At 37.1% G+C, this 13579-nt stretch overlaps 1 protein-coding gene, 1 long non-coding RNA gene and 1 pseudogene across 4 annotated transcripts; 1 reads left to right on the top strand and 2 right to left on the bottom strand.

The window, feature by feature from the left end:
• Window positions 1-963: 963 nt before the first annotated feature.
• LOC125472458 lies at window positions 964-7922 on the top strand (annotated as a pseudogene).
• On the bottom strand, window positions 4823-6750 carry LOC103927073. Its single transcript, XR_664146.3, has 3 exons — window positions 6434-6750; window positions 5819-5881; window positions 4823-5137 (listed from the first exon to the last, which is right to left on the bottom strand). It is a non-coding gene; the product is annotated as an uncharacterized LOC103927073 (long non-coding RNA).
• Window positions 7923-7964: 42 nt separating the features above from the next.
• Window positions 7965-11619, bottom strand: LOC103927074 (serine carboxypeptidase-like 20). 3 transcript variants are annotated; one of them, XM_009335968.3, is made up of 14 exons: window positions 11302-11618; window positions 11065-11210; window positions 10592-10668; window positions 10375-10497; window positions 10024-10126; window positions 9901-9938; window positions 9721-9822; window positions 9518-9598; window positions 9189-9434; window positions 8912-8977; window positions 8686-8798; window positions 8401-8514; window positions 8271-8316; window positions 7965-8150 (listed from the first exon to the last, which is right to left on the bottom strand). In XM_009335968.3, exons 1-14 carry the CDS (start codon window positions 11445-11447, stop codon window positions 8067-8069), a joined length of 1485 nt encoding a protein of 494 aa, XP_009334243.2. In that variant the 5' UTR covers window positions 11448-11618; the 3' UTR covers window positions 7965-8066. The 3 variants fall into 3 exon arrangements, with proteins under 3 accessions (XP_009334243.2, XP_048430042.1, XP_048430043.1); XM_048574085.1 differs by lacking the exon at window positions 10375-10497 and having other exon boundaries at window positions 11302-11619; XM_048574086.1 differs by lacking the exons at window positions 7965-8150; window positions 8271-8316 and having other exon boundaries at window positions 8397-8514.
• Between the last annotated feature and the right edge of the window lie 1960 nt (window positions 11620-13579).

Genomic DNA, 13579 nt, shown 5'->3' on the forward strand with positions numbered 1-13579 from the left:
AGTATGAACATCAGTTTAGCAAGTTAATAATATAACTACAATAGTGTTTCCCTGTTTTGGATTAGAAGTCTATTTAAACAAACACACTAAAGAAGGAAAAGAAAACTTACTTAAGATTTGGAGATTGTTTGAATATGTACACTTGAACTTTTATTGATATATAGAATGTTTACAAAGATAATTGTTTACAAGAAAGTGTTTACAAAGAATTGTTTGCAAGGATGCTATGAAGGCTACGGATAAAGATGGTGTGAGTATATGGTGAGAGTAGGGTGTTCAGGTGTTGAGATGTTGAGGTGTTGAGGTGGTGAGGTGGTGTGTTTACAATGAATGGAACTTCTCCTTATATACATTGAATGAGAATACTAACATGCAAAATTCTTTACTATTAAATGGTGTGCATTATCTTCCATTTTTTGGCACTGTTTCTGAATCTGTAGACATTGTTTCTGATTATCTGTAGACACTGTTTCTAATTCTGACAAGCTGTAGACACTGTTTCTGATTTTGACGAGATCTTGTCTTTTCTTTCTTTTGCTTTGATAAAGGCCATGTGAACCCATGTGAATCCTCCTGCATGGTTTGTCTCCTGGAGCCCGTGCCCTTTGTTTATTATTTTGCATTCAATTGTTGTCTAAAGGTTTTCAAGGGTTGCTGTATGTTTTGTCTCCCTAGAGCCCTCCTTTGTCATTTTTCTTATGCCCAGTTTAGGTATTATCAAATTATTTTGTTCTGATGATTAAAAGCAAACATTTTTGGATGTTTTGGATAATTTTCCCTTTTTTAATTGGATTAGGAGATTGCATGCAGTCTAAGTTAGGGAACGTAATTCCTATTCAGTGCAAGAATAGTAAACATGAAACCAAAACCCTATGTATATATTCATTCACCACACCAACAATTTCACCCACCACAATCTTTGCATCCTAATATTTGCTTTGAGCTTGGAACTTCTCACGAATCATGATGAACGTACACCACCAGAAGAACGCACAATGCCAGAACGGTTCGGCTGCGTCGATCGTGACGAGAGCAAGAGAGAAACGTCTGCTACCAAGAGAAAATTCGAGCGCGTCGATTGTGCCAAAAGTAAGAGAGAAACGTCTGTCGCTAAGAGAGAAAGGAATACCTTATTCAAAGAAGAAGAAGAGAATTGAAAGAAACACCAGTAGAAGACCTGCTACCACCGCTGATGATGAAAGTGAGGACTCTGACATTGATTTTTACATTTACATGGCTCCGAAACCGGAAGAGATTGAGCTTTCCTCTCACTTGAATCGGTTGTCTTGATCGAAGGGGTCCGATCTTGGGGCGGCGCTAGCCTCGTTAATCAAGCAATTAATTAAAAAGGATTTCATGGATGATTATGACTATCTGGAAGGAAATTTAATAACTTTTACGACTTTTCTACAGAGATGATTTAATTTCAGGAAAAAGGATTCGGCTTCCCTCTTAGAGAAGCAGTTTTCGCTTCATACCATAGGCTTGCTAGAGCGGCGGTGAAGCTGCTACAATGCTTGGCTGTTGTGAGTTTCTTTGGTGCAAGTAACTCGAAGGAGATCGAAACTGCAATGCAGGTTGTTTGGAATTTTGTTAGTGCTCCGGAATCTGCAAAAGAGCTTTTGCCAGAGGTTCCAGTTGCCGGAATATATGCTTGGATGTTTCTTCTTACAAGCATGGAGGGATGGCGGCTCAGCTACAACTACTGGAATGGGGCGATTTCTTACTTCTCGAATCTGTTAGAGCACGACGATAAATCAGTATGTGTGGTGGCTACTAAGCTCTAGCTTTGATATTTGAGATTGCTAGTTTGGACAAGTTCTGGAGATCTGAAGAAAAGGATCCGAGTGCGATCAAGTATTCAGATTTGCAACAATTGCTGACAGAGAATGTGTTGGAAGCTAACCAGGTCCTGGAGTCCAGGGGTCGAAGGCAGCAAGGAGCTCCTGAGCAAAAGGTCTTGTCTGCATCGAAGAATGAAGAAGAAGAAGAAGAAAATGAAGGGTTGGCCTCCAACGGCTAGTTTTTTGTTGTTTAAATGTGTGAGTGAGAAATGTACACTCTAGATTAAATCACTTAAATCCCAATGAAGGGTTAGGATTTAATCTGGAGTAGTAAGGTAATTTTAGTGTTTAAATATTGTCTAATCACCCACTCTTTTAGTGTTTAAATATTGTCTCTATCAAATTTGGTGACCAAAGTGGAAATGAAAAACAGAAGCTTTCCACTTGTGTTGAAATACTTAGACGAAGCGGCAAGGAAAGCAAGTGTGACAGGTTCTATGAAACTATGGCACAAGAAGTTTGGTCACTTAAACATGACAAGCCTAGAAAATCTACAAAAGTATGAAATGGTACAAGGGATACCTAAGATAGATCACTGCAATGAAATTTGTTAAGGATGTGCATTTAGGAAGCATCACAGGGATCCATTTGAAGTTGGCAAGGCTTGGAGGGCAACAAAGCCACTTAAATTGATTCACACAGATGTGTGTAGACCAATGCAAACAACAACAATCAGTGGAAACAGGTATTTCCTAACCTTCATTGATGACTATTCACGGATGTGTTAGGTGTATTTCATGAGGTTCAAGTCTGAGGTATTCACAATATTCAAGAAGTTCAAGGCAATGGTGGAATTACAAAGTGGATACCAAATCAAAAGACTGAGAAGTGATAGGGGAGGTGAGTACACCTCACATGAGTTCAAGGCATTCTGTGAAGATGTGGGGTTGGAGAAGTAACTCACTGTGGCATATTCACCACAACAGAATGGGTTTGCAGAAAGGAAGAATAAGACTATAGTTGAAATGGCTAAGTCTATGATGAATGAGAAGAACATGCCTTATATACTATGGGGTGAAGCTGCGAACACCTCAGTGTACCTATTGAATAGGTGCCCTACTAAAGCACTGGACAAGAAGACACCATTCGAAGTGTTCAATGGTAGGAAGCCCTCTGTGAAGCACCTGAGAGTGTTTGGCTCAATGTGTTACACTTTCATCCCTCACCAACTAAGGCACAAGTTGGAGAAATCAAGTAATAAGGATATTTTTGTAGGCTATGGTACTAGTGAGAAAGGGTACAGAGTTTATAATGTGTTAACTCAGAAGATAATCCTATCAAGGAATGTTATCTTTGATGAAGACTCAATGTGGAACTGGGAAACAAAGATAGAAGAAAAGGACAGTGTCTATTTACAACTTGACCCCAACAAAAGGCAAACAAGAGAGCCTATGGAGACCTTAGTTCAAGAAGAAGTCACAGATAATGGTGACATACAAGGGATTCCACAGCAAGCTAGTATGAGTCCACAATCAAGTCAATCACAGATAACAACTTCAAGTTCAACTCCAGTGAGATTGAGAAACCTGGATGAGATTTATGCTACATGTAATTACTGTGTAGTAGAACCAGAAACATATGAAGAAGCCGAGAAAGACAAAGCTTGGAAGAAAGCAATGAAGGAAGAGCTTGAAATGATAGAGAAGAATGACACTTGGGAACTTGTAAATCAACCAAGTGACAAGCCTGTGATTAGAGTGCAATGGGTGTACAAAACAAAACTTAACTTAGATGGTTCTGTGCAAAAGAACAAGGCCAGGTTGGTGGCCAAAGGTTACTCACAGAAACCAGGTGTAGACTTCAATGAAACCTTTGCTCCAGTAGCAAGGTTAGACACCATAAGGACTTTGATAGATCTAACAGCCAAGAAGGGTTGGAAGTTACATCAATTGGATGTCAAATCTACATTTCTAAATGGAGTGCTAGAGGAGGAAGTGTTTGTGGATCAACCTCAAGAGCTCTAAGAGCTTGGTACAGTGAGATTGATTCATATTTCATTGAAAAAGGATTTCAGAAAAGTCCTAGTGAAGCTACACTCTACACCAAGACAAAAAGCAACAATAAGGCACTCATTATCTCAATCTATGTGGATGATGTTGTCTACATTGGAAATGATGTTGTAATGATTGAAGAGTTTAAAGAAGAGGTGATGAAGAGGTATGAAATGACTGACCTTGGCCTCTTACATCATTTTCTTGGCATTGGGGTAATTCAAGAGGCAAACAACATTTTCATTCATCAAAGGAAGTATGCTAAAACGTTGCTTGAAAAGTTTGGTTTGAAGGGTTGCAAACCGGTCTCTACATCTTTAATTGCAAATGATAAACTTAAGAAGGATGATGGAAGTGAATCTGCAAATGCTAGTCTCTACAAGAGTATTGTTGGCAGTCTATTGTACTTAATTGCAACAAGGCCAGATCTAATGTTCTCAGCAAGCCTATTTTCTAGGTTTATGTAGAATCCTAGCAAGATACATATGGGCATAGCTAAGAGAGTGCTGAGATATGTGCAAGGAACACTAGATTATAGGATCAAGTATGAAATGGGGAAGTCAACTATCCTAATTGGATTTTGTGACAGTGACTGGGGTGGTAGTGAAGATGATAGCAGAAACACATCAGGCTATGCTTTCACCTTTGGTTCAGGGGTGTTTTCATGGGCTTCTGTGAAGCAACAAAGTGTCGCACTATCCACAGCCGAGGCGGAGTACATGAGTGCATCAGAAGCAACGACTCAAGCTATTTGGCTAAAGTTTATACTCAAAGATTTTGGCAAATTACAGGTTGATGCCACACCACTCTTGTGTGACAACACCTCTGCAGTTGCCATGACCAAAAACCCAGTTTTCCGTCAAAGAACAAAGCATATCAAGAAAAGATATCATTTCATCAGAGAAGCATTGTAGGACAATACAATCAAACTAATCTATTGCAGCACAGAAGATCAGATCGCAGAAATATTCACAAAAGCACTACCGAATAAGAGATTCAATTACCTGAGGGGTTTGTGTCACACCCTAAATTCGAAAATAAGGATGATAATCAAATTAGGGCATGAATAGTACCTAAAAAAAATTAAAATTTACAACAAATGTATGATGGAACCAGAGCCATCTAAGAGTTCACTTAACCTTGTTTATTTAATACAACATGAGTTTAAAGAGTTCAACTCTTACAACATACTCTTAAGATACTAAAACACTTTATTCTAAGTACAACTAGGAAACAAGCACACACATGATATGGCTATCCCTTTTAAAGACAGGTCATCATCAAGTTCCTCCATACTGGTACCTGCAATAGCTAAAAAGGGTGTGAGCATTTCGTGCCCAGTAGGAACCATATACCCTTCAAGTTAACTTATCACAGTTAATCAAAGTGACATCCACCAAACAATATGGTAAAATGCAAACGATATGACAAATAAGTACACAAGAACTCACTCCCTTCTAATCCCACTAACTTATATTTATGGCATCCAAACCCGCACGTCCCATACCATGCTTATAACACTTGGTTCCGAACACCATAAAATATAAGTTAACTCTCATTCCTCCCTTAACCCCGAATTTTATTAGTAGTTTCAGTTTCGTTAATATGGGCCCTTCCCCCGATGCCCAACTACATGTTCAAGCCCTTCACCCTACGCTTGAACATATATAAGTTTCCAATACTTTGTTTAAGCAACTTTTCACAACACAACGCTTGCTTCTAAAACATGTAAGGCAACATGAGCATTTCAATTTCACCGACACAATTGCAAACCTCAACATATTCAATCCAAAAATTTGCCATAGCTTAACCACTCATCAACACATAATAACATTTAACAAAATCAAGATATATAACATACACCAGAGAGGAAACTATTTCCATTCCATCCAATTATTTCATTACTATTGTAATAGGTATAATTACTAGTATCCCAAAGATTAAACATAATATAGAACTACAATCGGGAAATAGAGTCCCTACCTCAAGTCCAGCTAACTAGAATACCTTTCTAAGCCTCCAAAGTGTCCGGAGTCACTCCCAAACCTAAAATCACATAAATAATAATAATAAAAGTTAACTTCAAACTGGAATAAAAATTCAATTTCAGTCTATCAAAAGTTTACCCAAATATACCCATCACAACCTCTTGATAAACCCAGCTTAAATCCCCATATTGTGACCCCATTTTCATCCCTCAAAACTCTATGGAAAAGGATGAAATTACTTGAGTTTTAAAGCTTAACAAACCTAGTTTCTAATCTAAAAAGAGTTTCCCAAACTGGTTTAAGAGAAGAAAATAATCAAGCTCCAAAGTTGAGTTCGCAACAGTTTAATCCGCAGAAAATCTGTAGATTTCCAGATTTTTTTCACATTTTCACATCATATTTTCCATAGAAGATTCCAACCAAAATCAATGAAATAAATTGGGCTTTTTTCCTTGTCGTGTCTAATTTCAAATATATAAGAAGACTTTTTAAAAACATGTAATGGATTGAGAGAAAACAAGAGCCAAAATGAGGCTCACAAAACTGCAGTTTTTCTAGAACTCAAAGTTGCAATGGTAAGAAAATAGAAAATTAACAAATTTAAGCTAACCTTTTGTACCAATCGAAGAATACACCAGCACCCTCTCAGCACCCTTTTTCCGATTTCCCACTTTTCCCTCTCTGAAACCTCTCACTCTCCTCTAGTTCTTCAAAGAGAGTTAGAAATACTCCCTTTAATCCCATCATTGCATATCTGTTTAGGATGCTTACTCACTCCCCCTAGACTACCCACATCACCCCCCAACATTTATGGACAAAATCTGGATATCTTGGTTCCCCACCGTGTGATGGTTGGGAAGAAGAAGAAGAGTTGGGATGTCTACCACATATAAAGCATCCTTTGTCTGTTTTTTTTATTTTTTTTATTTTTTTTATTTTTTTTAACTAAAATAATCTTACTCCTATAATATATATATATATATATATATATATATATATATATACACGTATGTATGTATGTATATGTATATGTATGTATATAAAATATATTTTTCAAATGTTACAGTTTGCTTGGAATGACTCTAGAAGTAGTTTAGAAGGGAGTGTTGGAAGCTAACCAGCTCCTGGAGTCAAGCAGTCAAAGGCAGTAGGGAGCTCCTGAGCAAAAGGTCATGTTTGCATCGAAGAAGGAAGAAGAAGAAAATGAAGGGTCGGCCTCCAACAGCTAGTTTGTTGTTGTTTAAATGTGTGAGTGATAAATGTACACTCCAGATTAAATCATTTAAATCCCAATGAAGGGCTAGGATTTAATCTAGAGTAGTAAGGTAATTTTAGTGTTTAAATATTGTCTAATCACCCACTCTTTTACACAAGTATGGGTGATGGAAATGTACCATACCCTTACACATTTTCTCTACTTAATGAAGTATGGCTGCTGCATTTTTTCTGCACAACCTGGAAGCTGAAAACCACACTCCAATATCCTCTTAATTCTCTGCCATTTTACCCCTAAGAAACCGATCCAAAAACTATAACCAAAATCATCCAAACAAACAAATACTATCAGAATGTTTTGACGAAACTCATGTCTGTTTACCCAAACATGAGAGGTGATGTGAATGCTACGAAGAAAGTACACCAAATTATGATTTATTTTCAGAATTTTTGCTGCCCGGGAGCATCTGTAACGGTCAATGGGATTGATCTGAAGGTATCGTCATGGTACCAGATGATTCAGTGGCAGTTTTTGAAGGGTTTTTATAGCTGATGGGTTTGAACGACACATGAAGGAAAATGAGAAGCTGTTGAGGGTGTTTAATTTTGATCCATACGAAGTCACCGAGGTTGGTCAAGAATTGTATGTGTCTACTACTGATAAGAGCAGGACCCGTTTCTTTTTACCGAAAGAAAGAGATCCGTAGATGCTAACGAAGGAAGATACAAAGAAGGAGAGAGTATGGAGAAACTCTCGTTTAGACAAGGCGAGAACGCAGTTGATGAACAAACAACGCGGTTTGTCGCAGGAACTGAACAGCTGGATCTAGTTCATGGCAGAGTTGTTAGCTTTAATTCTTGTTTGTTAGCATTTCAGAGATAATTTCTAGAGAAGAATGTTAGCAGAATCAATGTAAAAGTAGTTTAATTCAATAGTAATGCAAACTTTTCTTTTTTTGATCATATGATTTATTCTCTCTAAAATTTGTGTAGCATAAGCAATAAATAGCAACATTGCTCTCGTTCTCTTATTGTGGTTTTCCAGCCAAAAACCGGCTAAACAAATCAAACGCCTCTCGTGGTTTGTACTCCGGAACTGTATGTCCAGACCCCTGCACCAATACATTAAAACGAATGTATTAAAATCGACAACTGAATCCAATCAAAAGGACCAGCTAGATACAGTTTCAGTACAGCCTATCGTAGAAAGAAAAACATTTTCGTGCGCTGACCTTTACAGTTAGAAAGGTGAGGTTATTCTCATAACCCTGCGTGTACCTGCGACCATTTACATTCGATTATTCACTACACAAGTACCATATTTCACGATGTTTGATGACGGAAATATGTAATAATATTTACCCAGCAACTTGTCCGTTCGAAGTCCATGGCCTCCATTCATCCACAATCTTATAACCAAGTGATCTAGTCCATGCTTCACTCCCAGTGAAAGGAACACACATATCATGATCACCACTGCCACGAAAAATCGAATAGGAATGCATATCAGTTATAACATTCAATTTTCATTTACTTCTCCCATTTTAGCACAATCAAAGCGAACATTGATGCAAAGGTGAAAAGAAAGCTTTAGAGAATTTTCGACAGGCATGACTTTAATAGATGACATTGTAATTGGAGATTTACCTATATATAAGTGCCCGATAACCCTTTGCAGTGAGGTTCATGTGGTACTTGATCATACTTCCAGAATCATGATAAAATTCGATTCTGCTTGTGCATAATTCCCATGAAAAATCCTACATAGTGCAAAAAGGATTTCAAAAAGCTACAATGCTTCTCGGAGCCAGCAGGACTAGACATTCACAAACTTTCGTTTCTGGTTTAAAACATTAACTCTGATAAACCTCACCGTTTCTGCATGGATTGCCTTCCTAACAGATTCATTGTTCAACCATTCAGTAGCAACCTCATCATTCTGCAGGAGACATATCAAATCTAAGGCTGCTTGTACATGAGAATAATATTCTAGTATCGAAGTTGAACAACTTTCTTTTAGCCTTTTCAGGGAAGTATACTTACTATCGAAGCAAGAAATTAATGGCTGACAATGGGAAAGCGGATCAAAAGATGAAAATTGTAACAAAGCGGATCAAAAGATGAAAATTGTAACAGACTAAGCAACTTACAATACACGGAACACTTTCATTATCCATCAGCTCCGGCCAAGTTGGAACAATACCATCCCTCACAGGAGCTCTAAGAGGCCAGGCACGACCAAACATTCTTTTTCTGACAGCAAGTGGCCTTTCAGTCTCACCCAACCGTCGAAAGCTAGATGGCAATCCGCTCTTTGTAACTTTTCTGTTCTTACTCGAATCTGTGCTGTGATAGCATGGTTCCAGAATGTCGTATATGTTCAAATCTTCTATGTTCTGGGATCAACAAAAATCTTAAAGTCAGTTAAATAAAAACATAGCAGTCCATGTTATACACAAAATATTGAGATTTGTATTACCTTGTCAACTTTTTCAAGCTTGCTCCCACAAGCATCATTCACCGGATAAATGTACTTTCCTCCGCACGCCGTGTTAACCTCCTGAAGCACAAACACGTCTCACCCAAATTACTACGACTTTTTTTTTTTTTTTTTTTTTTTGTGGTGGGAGGCAAAGGGGGTGAAATTAGCATTACAATGCTAATTGGTCATTCTTTACAAACCTCATATAGATCATCTGATATCAGTCCCATCCCGTGTGCAAACGGAACAAGAGCGTTACCATCGAATTTATCATCCGTAACGCCATTTCCCACCAGATAACCCTGTGTTATGCAGTCATTTGAGGTTTGGAGCAAGATATTATTCAAATTTACAAAAGGATTACCTATACAGATAAATACCTTGAAGTTGAGAACAGGCGTTACACCAGCATCAATTCCTGTTGAAACATCCAGAGCTCCACCTTATATTTTGGTTTCAATATGTAAGTTGACTTCTAACGTTAACATTATTGACTGATTTACCTTTCACTACTTCAGAAGAAAGCGTCGGCACGTAGACTCCGGCATATGACTCCCCAGCAATAAAAAATGGGTTGGAGAGGAACTCAGGGTAAAGTTCAAACCACTGTTTACAAGGGAGCAGATGCATTAGTACTACTCTGGGAAATTAGAACAAACAAAATGTTAAACGAGTTCTTATACCATACATCAATGTAAAGTATACGTTGCCTTTCAAATGGATCACATCCACCTATTAAGTTCTCTTTGATTTTTGACTTTACATCCAGCCGTTAATTCCACAATATATACCATACATTGATGTAATCTAGATTTTTCGGCGTTAAAATCTTTTCAAGTTGTTTCCTTTTTCACCTTGAGGAGAAATGTGTGGGAATCAGAGGCAGTCTTTAGATCCCCAGTTTCATAGTCAGTCTCATTTTTTGAGTAAGAAAATCCAACACCAGCAGGAGAGTCCAGATATATAATGTTGGAAACCTAATAACATGAAAATAATTGATTTCACTTATACAAAGAAAAATAAGAAATAAAATTCAGAGATAATATTCATTTCACATCTCAAAGTTGCAACCTTCGACCAGCTATATGGATTAAGGTGGAGTTGGAGCAGACTTCCCTTGGTCATGGCCTTTTCAAAATTGAATGGCCCTGAAAAATATGGACAGAACCAATGTTTTCATAGGCTAATTAAATTAACAAAAGTTTTCAACTTCATGAAATTTTATTCAAGGTGACGGTAGAAGATGGATTACTCGGGTAGAAAACTCATCTATTCCAATCCTCAGAAAATGGTAGGATATCAACAATTTATTACATATCCCCTCTAATCCCACAAAATGAATAACACTTCGCCTCTACCTTTATTTCTTAGTTCAACATATATGAGTTTTCCGATTGAATTCACTCCTAAGCACCAAACGAGCCCAATATGTTTTAGCCATTTGAAAGTAGACACATTATTTCAAACCAAGAACATAGAAGAATCAAATACTTGGAGACAACATGTAATGACTATAAGCAATAAAGTGAACTGTGAAACAATACCATGCTCATAAACAAAGCCATCAAGGCTGGAGCATCCAGGTCCACCATTGAGCCACAGAACCACCGGATCCTCCGCCGGCTTCCCTTCTGATTCGACGAAATAGTAGAACAGGTTCCTCCCATGACTCTGGTCAACTGTCACATACCTTCAAAACAAACCCACAAAAACATGAACAACCATAACACGAACAATCCCAGAAATCCACACGTACTTAAACTGACAAAAATCTTACTTACCCAGCATAGTGTTTTGAAGGAAGAGTGCCACTGAATCCAGGAATCTGGGTTACGAGTGCAGATTGAGGAGCTGATTGGGTTGGCAAAATGCTCAAGAAAGTGTAAATTAATGGCACAAAAAATAAATATAGTACTCCCCCAGCCATTACTTCTTCTGATAAAATTTAGAAAAACAAGAAGGGTGTCGTATATCAAATCAAAACACTGTGAGAAGAGAATTTATATGATCTTTTCTGGGATTAAATAATAGTTAAGTGGGCTGATTAGTGAGTGAATTGATTAGTCTGCCATACAAGTTGCTGACTTTTGTAGCTGTTGCTTACAAGCCAAGAAAAAGAAACAGTAAAGTGGAATAAAAGGATGATCAAAGTGAGAGCTGCTAAAAGCATCAAATGCTGAAGCCGCTAAAACTCTGCTGTTGTGCTGCAGCAGCAAGAGTGTGGTCTTCTGGACCAATGGGTCGCTGACACGTGTTGAGGATTGACCAATCACGTGTCGTGGCAACTGAAAGTGGAAAGGTGCCCCATAATTGTGGGGACAATTTTGGTGTTTCTGGCCATCATTAGCCCTTAACGTGTGAGGGTGGGAGTAAGAGTGACAGGGAAGAAATGTGTGATGCCAATGGATTGACCAAGACTCCTTTTTAAGGTTTAATTAATTAATTAACGGTTGTCACTTGGTACCGCAGTTTAATGATTTTTTTTTTCATTTGTTAATGAAATGTTTTATGTTTGATTCTCATCAAATGCAAATTTAAACCACATTATTGTTAACTCATTGTGAAGCTTAGTCCACTCTTCTTAATGTGATCATATCGTTTGTTAATAAAATATTAACTATTATATTAGAAGATAATATATTTTAGCTTCACGTTTGGCAACTTCCAAAATTAACTACACATGTTTTAAGAGAATACAAACTAATAAGAGTAAATTGTAGCAACGGTCCCTTAATTTTAACTCAATTGGAGCAATGATCCCTCAACTAAAAATCAATTATCATTGGTCTTTCAACTCATCAAAACGTGCAACTATGGTCCCTCAACTAAAAATTCATTACCATTGGTCCATCAATTTTAATCTAACTGGAGAAATGGTCCCTCAGCTTTAAGCTAATTGGAGCAATGGTCTCTCAACTTTAACCCAATTGTAGCAATGATCCTTTCAACATAACTCATTTTGACAAAATTCTGACGAAGTTGACAAAAATGACCATAGTTACACGTTTTGATGAGTTGAGGGACCCAATTGTAGCAATGGTCCTTCTAACATAACTTATTTTGACAAAATTCCAACGAAATTGACAAAAATAATCATAGCTACACATTTTGAAGAGTTGTGGGACCAATAGTAATGAATTTTTAGTTAAGGGACCATTGCTCAAATTTGATTAAAATTGAGGGACCATTGCTACAATTTACTAAACTGATAAAGTAGAGTTCTATGAGTAGAAAATAATAGCTTTTCTAAGAAACTGATAAAATAGAGTTCTATGAGTAGAAAACAACGGATTTTCTAAGTTGCTTATGTACATTTTTCTAGTACTGTTTTTTTTTTTTCTTTTTCTTTTTTGAGTTATGCTAGGAGATTAAATTTAAAAATTAAAGGACGTAGAAGTTGATGATTGGATTATTATCTAAGCTTTGATGAATGTGTTCATTCCTATTGGTGACATATTATTTAGTTCCTAAATTTTGTCTACAAATTTTGTCATTTTATTATTATTATTATTTTTTTTTTTTTTTATAACATTGTCTTTATGACCAAACAAGAAATTAAGTGACTTGTAAGACTAATTCCAGAACTCAGCCCATTTATCCACTCAGTGAACAGTAATAGACCCTAATAAACAGTAATAAGTCAAAGCATCTCCACCCCTAAAAAAATGTGCTGGCACCCAGTCTAAAAATGCGCTGGCACAAACGATCTCCACCCCTACAAAATGCGCTGACACCTAGTCCATTTAAAAGATTAATAATTTTTTTATAAAATAATAAATTAAAAAAATAGTTTTAATTTCGAATAGGATTTTTAACCAATCTCGTCACGCCACGTGTCATTATCCAAACATACTATTTTGTGAATAGATTTCCGCTAAGATTTTCAATCAATCCCGACAAGCCACATGTCACTTCCTGTTTACAATAATTTAGCCAAGATTTTGATAAGATTTTCCACCAATCTTGTCACACCACGTGTCATTATCCGAACGTACTATTTTGTGGATAGATTCCTGATAAGATTTTCAACCAATCCTGACACGCCACATTTCACTTCCT

This window comes from the organism of the source record quoted next, unplaced genomic scaffold (genome assembly GCF_019419815.1).
Source record: "Pyrus x bretschneideri cultivar Hongxiangsu unplaced genomic scaffold, Pyrus_bretschneideri_v1 Contig7, whole genome shotgun sequence".
In the NCBI taxonomy this organism is placed as follows: Eukaryota; Viridiplantae; Streptophyta; class Magnoliopsida; order Rosales; family Rosaceae; genus Pyrus; species Pyrus x bretschneideri.

Excerpts from the sequence above, each read along its gene's own strand:
- LOC103927074 (XM_009335968.3), bottom strand. The coding sequence starts at position 11,447 with ATGGCTGGGGGAGTACTATATTTATTTTTTGTGCCATTAATTTACACT. Across the intron at positions 11,211-11,301 it reads CCTTCAAAACACTATGCTGG|GTATGTGACAGTTGACCAGA; the intron begins GTAAGTAAGATT and ends TTTGTTTTGAAG. Across the intron at positions 8,151-8,270 it reads TCACCTTTCTAACTGTAAAG|GGGTCTGGACATACAGTTCC; the intron begins GTCAGCGCACGA and ends GTATTGGTGCAG.